The 15,843-nt window shown below is 42.3% G+C and overlaps 2 protein-coding genes across 7 annotated transcripts in view; one reads left to right on the forward strand and one right to left on the reverse strand.

Moving 5' to 3' along the window:
* Window positions 1–15,843, reverse strand: part of LOC108121141 (chaoptin) — a 212,176-nt gene that overhangs the window by 53,586 nt on the left and 142,747 nt on the right. The window lies entirely within an intron of this gene.
* Window positions 4,534–7,121, forward strand: LOC108121142 (uncharacterized). The gene has a single exon (XM_017235082.3). The coding sequence runs from the start codon at window positions 4,707–4,709 to the stop codon at window positions 6,813–6,815; it is 2,109 nt and encodes a 702-aa protein (XP_017090571.2). The 5' UTR covers window positions 4,534–4,706; the 3' UTR covers window positions 6,816–7,121.

Raw genomic sequence — 15,843 nt, forward strand, 5'->3', positions numbered from 1 at the left:
TTTTTAGGCATCTCTGTATCTCAATAAAGTACAGGCTTCAGTACAATCTGCTCAATGAATCTCAATAAGTTTATGGTGGCTTTATAGCTACATATGTGTGTGTGTGTATGAGTGTGTTTGTGTGGGTAATTGCACAAGTGGGAGTGAGTATATGTACGTGTGCTAAATCAAGCGGTAATTGGTTCTTCTCCCACCATTTTCAGTTGCTCGTAGTGGTTAGTGGGCTCTCGTCTTTGCCGTTGTTTATATAATTGAAACTAACGCAAATAAAGTGCAAAAGCTTTCTGATTATGGGGATTTGCGCCAGCCACAAAATGAGCACGGCTCAAGATGCCCCCCATGCCCCCACCACACACACACCCACACACACACAGTTGAACATAAGGATAAGGTAACCGAGGACAATGGGTAGTGTCCGCGTGTCCGCGAAATTGTCCGCTAGTTTAAAAAACTAGATCTCAAAGGTCTTGGGAGCTAGGACTTTGAAATTAACTATAGAGCACCTTTAATTTTTTAACTATTCTTTTCTAAAATTTCAATTTTATACAAATTTTTTCTTTCTGAATAAAACCTTTCATCCCACTGTACTTTCATCCATAAAAGCCAAGATTTGAGGATGTGGGTGTGTGTGTCTGTGCGCTTCCTTGATTACTGTATGTGTTCGTTTGCTTAGTTAAGCTGCTGTTAACTTAAGTATAACAATGATAAGGATAACACCAGGCGATTCGAATACAGATTCAGATTCAGATTCAGATCCTGACACAGACATCTTACCTTACACATGTTTGCACCTTATTTACCGACTAAGCCACTTTGCCGAAACTCACTTTACTTAAGTAATTGGAATGGCCATAAGATATCCAAGGCTTATGATATTTCAGTATCCATCGTATATCCCCTGGGGGGAGCTTTCAGATATCATCTCATTAGCATGGCTCAGTGCCTCCACTGGGAAAGTCCTCAAAGTGATCATTCAACTGAACTCTATAGCATTTAGTGATGAGACCAAAAATGCAAAATGTTAACTGCCTGTGTAACTCAACTCAATTAATGGCAATAATTGTGTAAACTGGCATACAAGTGCGAGGCTTAATTTTGTATTTCAAATGCGGTATGTAGGTTGGATGTCTGCCTGCCTGCCTTCCTGCCTGCGGCATCTCGTGGCATTCTAGAGCTACATATTTGTGCAACCTCATTTTTCCGCACCACTCTGCCGCAAAAGCATCTGCAAAATTTCCAAATTTCACCAATTTCGGCAATCGAGTATTGGAAAGTGAGTGGGTGGATGCATCCATAGTGACAGACAGAGATTGTTTAGGGGCGGAGTTGTTGGCAGCAATTAACCCATTACGATGACGGTCATGACGATGATAATGATGACGATGATGACGAGTCATGAATCATTTTTGGACCTCCCGCCACCAAACTGTCATATACCATCTGAGCCCTTTTTTTCCAGGTCAGTTTTTGGACCATTTGCAGTCATTGCTTTCGCGGCAGAGCTTTTTTAATTGGCCAGGGGGGACACTGGGGTAGGGGCGTGGCAGTGTATCCAAAGGATCTGTGGCCCTAACAAGCGTGTTGAGCCAGCCGCCTGTGTTTTGTGTAATTTGGGAGAAAAACCAAAGCCCTGCAATCTCGTAATGCCTCCACGTATTCATTCATTCCTGTTGTCCGGCCGGAAAAAGCCACGATGACCGTTGCCCCACTGACCCTTCTGCCCCTCTACCTCCTCCTTCTCCGGCCACTTGTCATAAATAAGCAGTGCAGCTTGCAACATCCTACAGACCTCCTACCTCCACTCTCCACTCTCCGCAATTCGTAATCCCTTGCTCGCACTTTCAATCCCAGGACTCTTGCATTGAACGAGCGAATTCAATTTAACGAGAAATTGCAACAATCACCGCCACTCCGGCCCTCCCTCCGGTTGTCCGCCTGCGATCCTGCCCTCCCTCCCTTGTACGGACATTCTGCGGACAGCCGGCAAATAAAAAAAAAAATGGCCAAAAAAAAAACAAACGTCCAGACAATGGCAAGGATTTCGAGCAACAGGAGCCGCGCCACCAATAAAAACAAGAAAAAGAGGGCCATAGCTGGTGGAAAGAGATGGCTGGTGCGAGAAGAAAGAGACAGCAAGATGGTGGGAGGGGGAAAAAGTCAGAGCCTGAAAAAGGCGGAGAGCTGAACCGCTGGCCAGCTTATGCCAACAATGTAATTTTGACGCTTGATCTCGACACAATTGCACACACATGCGTTTAAGCACTGAGAGAAAATTATAGACTATTTAAAATTTGAATTTTAAGAAAATTTTAAGAGAGAAAGGTGGAACTCTACTACTTTATAAATTAAATTATAAAAATACCAAAGAGGTTTGGAAGAGTATCTGGTTTTATATTTTTCTTCCTTGGGAGATATTTAGTTATAGGATTTTCTGGAATATTTTATTTATTTAATTGTTTATATTTTTATTCATTATTTAGTTAATGGATTTTTTCTCAGTGCTTTATCCCCAAAAGAAGCCACTGCAAAATGGCAAATGGAAAACGCGTCGAAACAAAAAATAAGAAAGTGGAAAAACAAGCTACCAAAAAAACCTCCGCTAGATAATGGACACCGTGGAATTTTTGTGGAATTTCTAGAGAAAAAATCAAGCAGAATAAGAGTTACTCTACCTAGAAGCTTAATAGTATATAGTTATAAAAAAAAAAAATTATAGAAATAAAATAGAAATTAAATAAATTAGTAATACCACTATGATTGGTATATAAGACCCTTTTGGCTACTAAGATATTGTAACAAGTCCCTAGGTCTAACTACATAAGACTATAGAATCTATTAAAAAAAAATAAAATAACCTCTTTAAAATAATTACTAATAATGGAATATAATAATAAACTATAACCCCTATAATACAGCCTTTTATACCCTTCCAGAAGACTCTGTGTTTTTGTAAAGTCTCTCATCTTTTTTTGTAGCGTTTTTTTTTATGAGTTTTTCACGCGTTTTTCGTGCGACTTCTGTGTGTTGCATTATTACTGCCCCCCTGCGCCCTCACCCTCCTGGCCACAGGTCACTCTACCCCACTCCCCCGCTTCTTGTACAGTACCCTTTAACCCGCAAAAGCCTCATAATATTTCATGGCTGTTGCAGATTGTTGACATTTCGGCTGCTCTGCACCTTCGGGCTTCACTCCCCCTTCATTTTTTGTTGGCTTTTTTTTTTGTAGCTTTGTTTATGTTTTTTATGAGCCTTTCTTTCTTTTTCTTTTTTTTTTTTTGTGTCGTAGTTGTTTCGATTATGCGGCAAGCAGGGGCGTAGTTTTGGGTGGGCGGGAGTTTAAAGGGACTTTCGCAGAGAAACCACCCGCACCACCCACACGGACTTGCTTCATGCCACCATCCGCACTGCAGCGGATGCAAATAAACGCGGCCAACAGAGGGGGTGAAGGTGGGGGGATTCTTGTGGGTGGAATAGGAGGGGGAGTCCCTGGTTTAGCTGCATCCGCAGTCGCGTGCAAACAGGATAAAACGCGCATCTGTCGCAGTGTCCATCACCATCACCATCATCATCCTCGATGTCCTTTCGTCCTCATCCTCATCCTCATCGTCGTCCTCTGCCTCGTCCTCATCCCTGTCACCGTCCTCATCATCATCATCAGGATGTTGCAACGGACATGTCCCTGTTTTAGATGTGAGTTCTTGGGAAAAGTGAGGCAAAAACGCGAGAAAATCGCGAAAAGCGATGAAAAGCGTAGGATGCGCCGCTGAAAAGGGTGCAGCACTAAGCCCGGCCAGAGAAATTATTTTTAGAAACAATGGCGTGGCGGTTTAATTAATTTCCGGTCAATTTAAACTCATTGTTGAGCATTTCAAAAGGTCATAGCCTTTCAGGGATGTCAGTTTCTTTCAGAATGTCATATTATATAAGAAATAAGTTACGAGGTCCATGGAAAAAAATTTTAAAAAAATAGCAAACGACAATTTTAATTATAGATTTTGTTGCAGAATAAAAGAATATTTATTGAGAAATATTTTAAAGCCCTTCCCTTGAGAATCGGATAGGAATGTACCAATATATAGACTTCCCAGAGGGTCATACCCCAAAATCGCACTTTCTGCAGGGGTCTCCCCAGGAAAAATATGAAAAAAATCGAAAAAATATTTTGTTGTCAGGTTTTGATGCAGATTGGTGGAGAATCGATCCACAAATCGTTTAAGGTACTCCCGGATAGAATCGGATAAGAATTGGCCGAGATATGGCCTTCCCAGGGGGTCATACCCCAAAATCGCACTTTCTGCAGGGGTCTCCCTAGGAAAAATATGAAAAAAATCGAAAAAATATTTTGTTGTCAGATTTTGATGCAGATTTATGGAGAATCGATCCACAAATCGTTTAAGGTACTCCTCGCAAGAATCGGATGACCCTAGGGGGTTATATCCCAAAATCCCCTCCAGAATCGTAGCAGGTTCGGCCAAGATCTACACATACATGCCACACCATTACCTGGGAATCCCAAAAATGGAAACCTAGTAGCCCAGCGGACAGCCATCTGAAACTATCATTGCCTGTCCGTTCAATATTCACATTCACACAAGAACACAAAACAGCACGAAAGAAGAGTCCCTGCTAGGATACGGGAATCGGGTAACCCCATAGGACACACCCTAAGGACTAACTTGCGAAGGTCCTTGAGGCCAACTTTGAGGATGAATGCCGCCGTGTGCGTGGTGGTGACAGTGCCCAACGAGACGGAGGAGCTGCGTCTGAATCCGAGGTCATGCTCCTGCTGCGGCGGGAGCCTGGCGGCCAAAAGAATCTCGGAACTGGGCGTGGAGCTCTGTGAGCGCTGCTGGCGCCTAGAGAATATAGCGGCCAGCGATGGGGACTTGTCCCTGGCATCGATGTCCTTTCAGCAGCCGCTCCCGGCCCGTCCCCATCACCCACTGCCGCCCAGGTCGCAGAGCCGATCCTTGGAAATGCCGTATCTGAAGACCAACTCCACCTTGGAGCACGTTCTGCGGGCGATAGTGGACGAGCTGCGCCTGGACGATGTCTTTTGGGCGCAGGACCTGGAGGGTAAGCAGTTGCAGGCCCGGTTCTACATGCGCCAGGACGAGAATTACGAGAAGCTCCTGTACACCCTGCAGGAGTGGGGCGTGGGCGAGCGACCGGGCACCCAGGTCTCTGCCCAGCTCTGCCTGGAGACCAGAGCCAAGCCCATGCCGCCTTCCTACAAGGATGACGGCCAGCCACTGTTCCAGGACAAGGATCAGGAGCAGGGCCAGGGCTGGCAGAACTTCATGGACTCGGTGCGCTGCCGGTTGAATGTGAATCAGGTGGTGCGACAGGTGAGGCGTGATGCCACCTTGACCTTTGACTTTGTGGTGCTCCTGATTGCCGCCGCCCTGCTCTCCTGCGTCGGCCTGGTGGAGAACAGTTTTCTATTCCTCTCCAGCTCTATGCTGATATCGCCCCTCATGGGCCCCATCATCGCGGCCATTTTCGGGTCGGTCATCGGGGACAAGGAGCTGAGGTACCTGGGCCTCAAGAACGAGCTCATCGGGATTGGTGTCTCTGTGGGCATTGGCTTCCTCTTCGGAGGCATCGTCTGTGGATTCGGCCACTTCTTTGCCATCTCCACCGGCCTCACCGAGGAGATCGTCTCCCGGTGCGACACCCACTCCCTGGCCATCGGCATCTGCACCGCCCTGGCCTCGGGGGCAGCGGGCGCCATCGCCGTGCTGGGCGGCAATACAGGCTCCCTTGTGGGCGTGGCCATATCCGCCTCCCTGCTGCCACCGGCCGTGAACGCCGGTCTGCTCTGGGCCCTGTCCATTGGCACGCACCTCCTGCCACCCAACCACGAGTTGCTGGTGAGTCTGACGAAGCACAGGACCTACTCCACGGACCTGTCGGTTGAGCTGCTGGTCTGTGCGACCGTCAGCATGGCCCTGACGCTCCTGAACATCGTCTGTGTCTGGCTGATGGGTGTGGTGGTGCTGAGGATCAAGGAAGTGGCTCCCGCTGTCCAAAGGCATCACCAGTTCTGGCGGCACGACGTCCGCACGGCCCGCGAGGTGGCCCACCTGGATCCCGACCTGCAGGACGCCATCGATAAGCTGGACGAGAGCCAGCTGGACCTGGAGGCGCCGCACTACCAGCACACCTGGTCACCGGGCATGGACCATCCGCGGCGGATGTCCCATTCGGGCGGCACCAGTCGCAGTGCCACTCTGGCGGCCAGGGAACAGCCGAACAACTATCACACTGTGCACGGTTTCAAGGAGTTCTGTGTCACCCTGCACCGCCAGAAGGCCGTGAAGAAGGAGCCGCGGAGGCCCCTGAGCATCATGGAGCTATTCTCCCCCCAAACGGAGCCCAGTTCTGGTCCCACCACCAACACTACCCCCCACACGAACACCACCACAACCACCGGATGCAGTGACTTCAGTAGCTGCCGAAGTCTTCCAGACATCAGTAGTCTCTCAATGCTGTGCCCCCAACCCAGTGAACCGAGTCTCCCCAGAAGCTCGAGTCCAGAACGCCAAACCGGCCACAAGGATCGCGGCAATAGAACCGTCCACTGGCCCGAGGAGCAGCCCGAACGAAACAGCGATCCACCCCGTAGACATGAAGGTATGGCCAGCCGGGGCTATAGTCCTAAAAGGAAGCCCGGTCAGGTGCTAATACCACTACCCAGCTTGGAACAGTACAGTCCTTTGGAACCATTAGCTGACCAACTACTCCTGCTCCGCACCGAATCCGGGGCAGTTAGCCTGGAAATAGAGCCCGAGGGTGATGAGTTTCAGGTTTAAAGAAACTCGAAGCCGATGGGTGCTTCGAGCAGCGCAAATATTCAGGACACCATTCGGTTGGATATTCAGGAGTTTTTTTTGGTAGCGCCTGAAGGTCCGTGTCCAGCTTTGATTACTCGACGATCCGGCGGCCATGTTCTTGTTTGCCCACCACTCCAAGTCCTGGCCGCCAGCCACCACACACACACACACACGCAAACACACAGAAAAAAAAGGACACCAACGCGGTCGACACAAAAAAAAAAAAATGTACATTTTCCAAAAGGTTTATACCTTGGGCAGAGTATTATTCAAATATATATATACATGTTGTTTAAAAAAATATCAATACTTCTTGGAGTTTTTAATGAAAAATATTTAATAAAAAAAAAAATATATATTGTAGCAGGATTGCTACTTAGGGTATATATATATTAGCTATAAGTGTATTGTATAACTGTAAACTATTAGTGTAAGTCGGTGTCGTTGGCTGTTGTCGGTTCTGGCTCTCTCTCTCTCGTGCTCCCATCGCTCTCATTGCTCTCTCAGCGAGCAATGAGGGTTGATGCTGATCACGAGTTGAGAGCGGAGTCAGTCGAACACCAGCAGCGATCCGAAGCGGATCTAGTCAATAATAAATAAACTAGAATAAGGAAAGTGTTGGTGTTTTACTCCAGGGACATTGTTATATCCCTACAAAATCAGAAGTGGGCCGATCTCGTGCCAAATAAACAGTTAATGACAATTAATTATAATCAAAATGGATGTTAGCAACGCATCAATTGCGCAATTAAAACGGTGGTTAAGTGCGTTACGGCTACCAACAACGGGAACGAAGAGCGAATTAATATTACGTTTGGATAAAATGTCAACGGAAACGCGTAATTATCTGGAAGCAATTAGGAATCAAGACGAAGACGGCGATGGAAACAACGATAAAGACGAATATGAAGAGGATCTGGAATTAGAAAGCCAAGAAAATGACAACGATAATGGCGACGAAGACAGAGGCAACAACAACGACAAAGCTGGAGTCCAAGAAAACGAAAAAGTCAGAGGCGAAGGAAACGACAAACACGAAGGTGGAACTAAAGGAAAAGATGGTGATAAAAATAAGAGTAAAGTTGGCGGCGATCAAAGCGGAAAGGACGTAGACAGAAGAAACAGCAAAAATGGAGGCGAGAGCAGCAGCAAAGACGGCGGCGAAAACAGCAGCAGCGATGGCGGCAGAAACAATGACCACGACGGCGGCGAAAACAACAACAGCGATGGCGGCAGAAACAACGATCACGACGGCGACGAAAACAACAACAGCGACGGCGGCGAGGGAGAAGACAAAGATGGAGATCATGCACGCAATGACAGGAATGAAACCGGCAGAAGCGGCGCAAAAGAAGGCGCCACTGAAGAAGTGAAAAGAGGCAACGTTGCAAAGTCGGAGTTTTTGGAATTTCACAACCCAAGCATCGACATTGCATTGGGCATGGCAACACAAGTTGTGAGTGATTTTTCGGGCAAAACTTGCGCACGAAAATGGATTACGCAAATGAAAAATATTGCAAGCATTTATGGAGTTAGTGGAAAATACATTAAAATGCTGATGATTAGTAAAATCAAAGGAAAGGCAAACGTGTGGCTACATGCGAACCCTGACCGCATCATGCTACAGCTGGAGGAGTTAACCGGTGAGCTAATTTCAATGTTTTCGGACAAAGTTTCGAGGTTAGAAGCAAGGCGTCAATTCGAGAACCGGAAATGGAGTTCCGGTGAAAGTTTTGGAAGTTACGTGGACGATAAAGTGATGCTTGGCCAGAGAATCGACATAGATACAGAGGAGATGATAAGTCGTATCATTGAAGGAATCCCTAATCAAGGGCTTCAAAATCAGGCACATATTCAGTGCTTTGAAAATATTGCACACATCAAACGTGCATTTGCGGAGGTGAAGTTGCCTAAATATAATGGTGACAAAAAGGATGCAACAGAGAACAAGAACGAGAAGGACAGCAAGGACACGCGTTGCTATAATTGCAATGCTAAAGGACATTGGGCGAAGGAGTGCAGGAAGCCAAGACGAGAGAAAGGATCGTGCTATGCGTGTGGCGAGATGGGACATTTTGTGGCGAAGTGCCTAAAGAACAAAGTTAAGAGCGAGGTCAAGAACATTTATGTAAGGTATTTTGAAATTTACTTTAAGAATAACACTAACACCAGACTAATTACACAATGCCTCATAGATACAGGGAGCCCAATTTCGTTTATCAAAATATCTAAAGTACCAGAAAATATTTGTAAAATGCCAGTTTTAAGTTCATATCATGGAATAAATGAAAGTTATTTGAAAACTTATGGCAGAATATTATGTTATATAAAGAAAAAATTTAATAAAGTACATTTTCATTTAGTTGTTGTGGCAAACAAATCTATGAGTCATGATGTAGTTCTGGGAAGAGATTTTATGGAAGCATGTGATTTGAATCTGAACCTTGACACCTTGAAGATGGTTACGGTAGAAAATTTAGAAAATGTTAAAGACAGTTATGATGTTAGTGATGAAGAGCAAATAGTTAGTGATGTTAATGTTAAACAAAAGATTAGAAATGCAGTTAGGTTACAAGAAGCAACGAAATTCGACATAAATGAAGTGGAAAAAGAATTGATGAATATTAATATTGAAGATGAATCGGTAGAATACAAAATTGGTGAACAAGTTGAGTATAAGGTTAGACAGCAATTTATTAAAATTATAGAAAATTTTTATGTCAATAAACAAAGACCAAGGGAACCAGAGGTTAAGTGTGAAATAAAGCTGAGGTTGGAGGACTCGAAACCTTTTAGTAGTTCTCCGAGACGGTTAGCGTATACAGAGAGAGAAAAGTTACAGAGCATATTAGACGAGTATTTAAAAGAGGGAATTATTAGGCCGAGCGAATCAGAATATGCATCTCCAATAGTGTTAGTCAAGAAAAAAACAGGTGATTTGCGATTATGTGTGGATTACAGAAAGCTTAACAAGACAATGATTAAAGATAATTATCCACTACCTTTAATTGATGATTTATTGGACACATTAGTAAATAAGACAATATTTTCGAAATTAGACCTTAAACATGGATACTTTCATGTATTTGTTGAGAAAGAATCAATTAAATATACTTCATTTATGACGCCGTTAGGACAGTTCGAATTTATGCGGATGCCAATGGGCCTAAAAAACGCACCGGCGGTGTTTCAAAGATTTATCAATAAGATTTTTGCAGACATGATAAGAGAAGGAAAAGTGGTTATATACATGGACGATATTATGATCGCAAGTAAAGAAATTGAAGAGCATTTGAGTGTACTAAAAGAAGTTTTCGAAAGATTAGCAAGGAACAAATTAGAACTAAGAATGGATAAATGTGAGTTTTTACAAGCGAGTGTTCAGTACTTAGGGTTTTTGGTGTCGAGCAAAGGAATACAAGCAAACGATAAAGGAATTGAAGCCATCAGAGATTTTCCAGTCCCCAATAAAGTGCATGGAGTTAGAAGCTTTTTAGGATTGTGTTCATATTTTAGAAGATTCATAAAGGATTTTTCGAGGATTGCAAAACCATTATATGATTTGTTGAAAAAAGATTGCGAATTCGTGTTTGAAGAAAAAGAGTTAGATTGTTTTGAAATGCTAAAGAAGAAACTCATAGAAGCACCGGTATTAGGTTTATATTATTATAAGGATGAAGTAGAACTACATACAGACGCAAGTGCACATGGTTTTGGTGCAGTACTATTACAGAGGAAAGAGGATAAGAAATTGCATCCTATATTTTATTTTTCCAAAGCTACAACGAAGGATGAAGCAAAATATCATAGCTTTGAACTTGAAACGTTAGCCATTATTTATGCTCTACGAAGGTTCCGAATTTATGTGCAAGGTAGGCGGTTTAGAATTGTTACTGATTGTAATTCATTGACATTGACGTTAAACAGAATAGAACTTAACCCTCGCATTGCGAGGTGGGCTTTAGAGTTACTTGAATATGATTTTGAGTTAGTTCATAAGGCAGGAAAGCTTATGCAACATGTAGATGCCTTAAGTAGGAATACGAACATATGTGTAGTAGAAACGGTGAATTTTGAAGACAATTTAGTTATATGCCAAGCGAAAGATGAAAAGTTAAAGAAAATTAGAATGAGGTTAGAAAAAGAAGATGACAAAATGTTTGAGATGAGAAATGGAGTAGTGTATAGGAAAGCAAATGATGGAAAATTGTTGTTTTATGTTCCAGAAGAAATGGAAGACAAGATACTGTATAAATATCACAATGAGTTAGGTCACTTAGGTAGAGATAAGGTTATGGATGCAATTGTTAGGACGTATTGGTTTGCAAATATGAAAGAGAAAGTTGTTAGGCATATTGATAATTGTTTGAGGTGTGTAGCGTTTTCACCAAAGTCAGGAAAAGGAGAAGGATTATTACACAGCATTCCGAAAGGGAATGTACCATTTGAGATCATACATATTGATCACTACGGGCCAGTGGATAAGGGAAGGGCAAATAAACATCTTTTTGTCGTCATAGACGGGTTTACAAAATATGTTAGGTTATATGCAACAAAAACAACAAATACAAAGGAAGTTATTATAGCATTGAAAGATTATTTTAGATCATATAGTAGACCGACGTGTATCGTCTCGGATAGGGGCAGTTGTTTCACATCTGAGGATTTTCAAAAATTTCTCGAAGAATATAATGTTAAGCACGTAAAAATAGCAACAGGGTCACCTCAAGCTAATGGGCAGGTGGAAAGAATTAATCGAATATTAGGACCGATGATAGCAAAATTGGCAGACTCAGAAAAGGGATTGCATTGGGATACAGTTATTGAGGATGTTGAGTTTTCATTGAACAATACAAAGCAGAGAAGCATTGAGCAAATGCCGAGCAAAATGTTATTTGGAATTGCACAAAAAGGAAAAATTATAGATGAATTAAGGCAAAAGTTAGAAGAATTAGATAATACTGATAATGTTAGGAATTTAGACGAAATTAGGAAAAAAGGAACAGAGTGTCAAACAAAGTTGCAGAAAGACAATGAAAGAAATTACAATGAAAAAAGGAAAGCGAGTTCAAAATACAAGGTAGGAGATTATATCGTGGTTAAGAATTTTGATTGTACTGTTGGAGTTGCAAGAAAGTTAATACCCAAACATAAGGGTCCATTTGTAATAGACAAAATTTTAGGAAATGACAGGTATTTAATTAAGGATGTTGAAGGTTTTCAATTGTCACGTATTCCATATCAAGGTGTTTGGAGTAGTCAGAACATTAAACATTGGATAGGTAAACGAAGATAAAGCTCAAATATTATGTAAACTTTTGTAAATAAATAATTAGTAGTATCTAAGTCAAATAGATGTAAGAATCAATTGTAAAATATCACAAGATCAGGGGATCTTTAAATGTCAGGACGGCCGAATTGTAGCAGGATTGCTACTTAGGGTATATATATATTAGCTATAAGTGTATTGTATAACTGTAAACTATTAGTGTAAGTCGGTGTCGTTGGCTGTTGTCGGTTCTGGCTCTCTCTCTCTCGTGCTCCCATCGCTCTCATTGCTCTCTCAGCGAGCAATGAGGGTTGATGCTGATCACGAGTTGAGAGCGGAGTCAGTCGAACACCAGCAGCGATCCGAAGCGGATCTAGTCAATAATAAATAAACTAGAATAAGGAAAGTGTTGGTGTTTTACTCCAGGGACATTGTTATATCCCTACAATATTTAATTAAGTTTCTAGTTATTCTGGTTATTCCTCCCTTTAAGCCAAAAGTAACTGAATCACGGTTCACTGTCCACTGACTTGGTTGGCTTCAATTGGCACCAGACCAGAAAAAATCAAATAAAATCAAAAAAAAAAAGAAAAAATATAAGGATACCGTGCCGAAAGAGTGACCAGAGTGGCCAGCAATCTGCTTTCGTGGTAAGTGAATTAAGCGAAACATTCTCCAGCCAACCCGGGGGCCAGGTTAAAGGTTACAGAAATGTGTGCAAGGGGGAATCGAATTAAACTGGAAAACTGAAAGACAAGGATGTTTAAAAAAAAGAGAAAATAAAGGACCTCTTGCAACTATCACCATGACCAGAGTTTAGACTGGCTGGGCTTTAAGCCATTTCTTGGTAATGAAGTTTTATTGACGTTTTTAGGCCGCTTTCGATTCGATTACGAGCACTTCCTTGGATTGATTGTTTTATCGTTCCACTTCCCTCTTTTTTTTTTGTGTTGGCCATTTTAAGTGTTATTATCCTTGATGTGTGATGTCCTTTCGTTCGTTGTTTCCTGCCGCCCATTAGATGGTAACAACAATTACGTGTTGCGCTTTTATTGTGGCCAACTGGTTTCTCCTTCTACTTCTGGTATGCATCCTTTTTTGCGAGGAAGAAGTGCGAAAAAAAAAGGATACGAGCCACGTGTGATTGCCCTTTGATGTGGCCTGTTGTTATTGCTGTTTCTCTAGTCCTAGTCCTGTTGCTGTTGTCTTTTCTCTAATGTTTATTTGCCATTTGAACGGGTCCTTTGCACCTATCCAGCTATCCTTTTGCCCAACTGCCCAACTACCCAACTGCCCACCTGCCTGCCTTGTTTGTCCTGGCCAAGTGCGACATTTGGCATGTCCACGCAATTAGCACCCTTGTCCGGTCCTTGCTTTCTACCTATTACTGCCACCTCCATCTCTGTCTAGGTCTGTGCCACGCCCACACGTCCTTGCAGCCCTCGCCCTCGATTAACTCATTTTCACCAGGACCCGTGTCCGCTAACGAGGCCACATTTGTCCAGCCATCGAGGACTATCGAGGGTCCAAGTCAAAACAAACCAAAATGTGCACTTGAAAAAATCCGAAACCTACACATAGACATATCCAATAAACCCAAAAGGATTGTAGATGTCCTTTTTTTCTCAGTGTTTAGACCTAATTTCAAGTACCGCTCTGGATCGTATAACTTTATGATAGCCTCTTCGCTCTAATGGCAGTGTGAGAACTGACCCGGTCATTAAGGACAACCAACAAACAGTTAAGTGAGATTGTAAAACACTTCAAGTTCAAGTCCTTTAAAATTAAGGACAAAAACAACAACAAAAAATACTAAAAACTAAGCCAGGACATGGGGGTATTGTCAGATTACTCGGTTGCTCATTATTTAGCATAATTATTTATAGTTTTATTTATCACTAGCAGCAAGTTTTTATGGTTGCTTCCGTTGCATTTTAAGAACAAAAAAAAAAAAAACAGGACGAACGAAAGGAAACCCCAACTGCAGGACGAAACTTTCCCAGCCGACCAAAGAAAAACGGAGCAAAAGGACTCGAACTGGGATGCCTAGGAAACCTGTAGAGAGGGAAAAGCTCAGGATACCGGGGAATCCCAGGGAGCAAAACATTTAATATTAAATGGGCCAGGAGCTGGGCGAAACTTTGATCCTTTGTGTGTGCCTGTTTTGTTTTTGTGTTCAGTGCCTCCAAGGAATCGAAAGAGAGCAACTACAAAATGCACTGAAATTACAATTTTTTTCTTCTAAAAAGATTAAATTTTTTAAAGTTTTTAAGAAATCATAGCTCTAGAAACCTTTCTTGATTTGTTTTTGATTTTTTTTTAATTTTTTATCAAGTCCGCACCATTTCTTTCAGTGCATTTTAGTGCTGCTTGGCTTGTGGCAGTCTTCGTGCCTTAAATAGTTGCACCTCTGGCCACTCCAAGGCCGAGGAAATCCACAGCACGAAGGAACTTGACTCGAGTAGCTGGCTCCAAGAGTGGATTGTTGTGCTGCCACTATACTTTCCTATATATATATTTTTTTTATTTTTTTTTTTTTTGGACACTGCTGGCGGATTACCAAGCACATGCTTAGTGCCTATTATTTATGGACCCTTGAAGTTGCAGCAGCTGCAGTTGCAGTTTCAGTTTCAGTTTTTAGCCACAAGAAGCCAAGCGATGGGGGAAGCCACCAAGACCCATCCTAGTGTGGCATGGCCAATTGATTTCTGGGTGCCTGGTCCTTGGCTCAGATCTTTCGTCCTGGCAACTAACACTAACAATAAAAAGGAAGCCGGATTACACACACACTGTATTTGGTGCTGGAACTAAGGCAATCAGGTGTCCTCAGATGATGGAACAAAGTCCTTACGAAGTTAATATGAAAAGCATGTCGTGTGCTGCATTAACTGCCTTTGTTTGGCTGCCTTCCTTCATCATAGTATAGTACATATATGTGTACTTAAGAGAGGGACTAGTAAGTACTTGACTAAAGATTACTGAAATTTCATTTTGGTCAGGCATTTTTGTGGCTTCATATAATGTGGAGAGCTAACAATTGTAAGACGATTTCGGACCCAAATGGGATTAGGCTAGAAATAATCAACTAAACTTTACTTTACAACGGCTAATGGATTACAAGGATAATAGAGTTGCAATACAGAGAGAAAAAAATATTTAGCGATTTAGAGAAAAAAATTAAAAAATATAAATATAATATGTAGCCTTTTTACAAAATAATAAAAACTAGAATCTAGTAAGTAGAAAGTATATTAATTGAACCTATAGGTTGCCTTTCGATAAGGGTCTAGTCCCGACTAGACTATAAAAGTTCCATTCTGATAATACTACCAATAGAATTAGAAGAATTATACCAATAGTCTGATACTGATTATCAAAAAAATCGATCAACTTTCCATCTAAACAAACATTAAGTAATATTTTTATAACATTTATATTCCTAACCTGCAAGTGTTAATTACTTTTCTAAATTAAATTCTTTTTCCCTTTTTCATCTTAACCCAAAAATCTTAACTCTACTCCTTCCAAAATCCAACTATATAAATATAAATATATATGTATTTCCATTTTCTTTGTTTTTTTTTTTTTTTCGTTGTTGAACTTGCAACTTGGGGGCGAACTTTGCTTTGGCAACAACAAATTGCAGTAGCTTTGTCTTTGGGATGCGTTTTAATCTGGCCATTGTTCTTAGAGTCCAGGACCTTTCTCCTTTTCCTACCTCTTCCTGCTCCTCCCTTT

The sequence above is a fragment of the Drosophila bipectinata genome, chromosome XL (assembly GCF_030179905.1).
Source record: "Drosophila bipectinata strain 14024-0381.07 chromosome XL, DbipHiC1v2, whole genome shotgun sequence".
NCBI classification, from domain to species: Eukaryota; Metazoa; Arthropoda; class Insecta; order Diptera; family Drosophilidae; genus Drosophila; species Drosophila bipectinata.

Bases quoted from the DNA above. Each gene is read 5' to 3' on its own strand.
- LOC108121142 (XM_017235082.3), top strand. From the start codon at position 4,707: ATGAATGCCGCCGTGTGCGTGGTGGTGACAGTGCCCAACGAGACGGAG.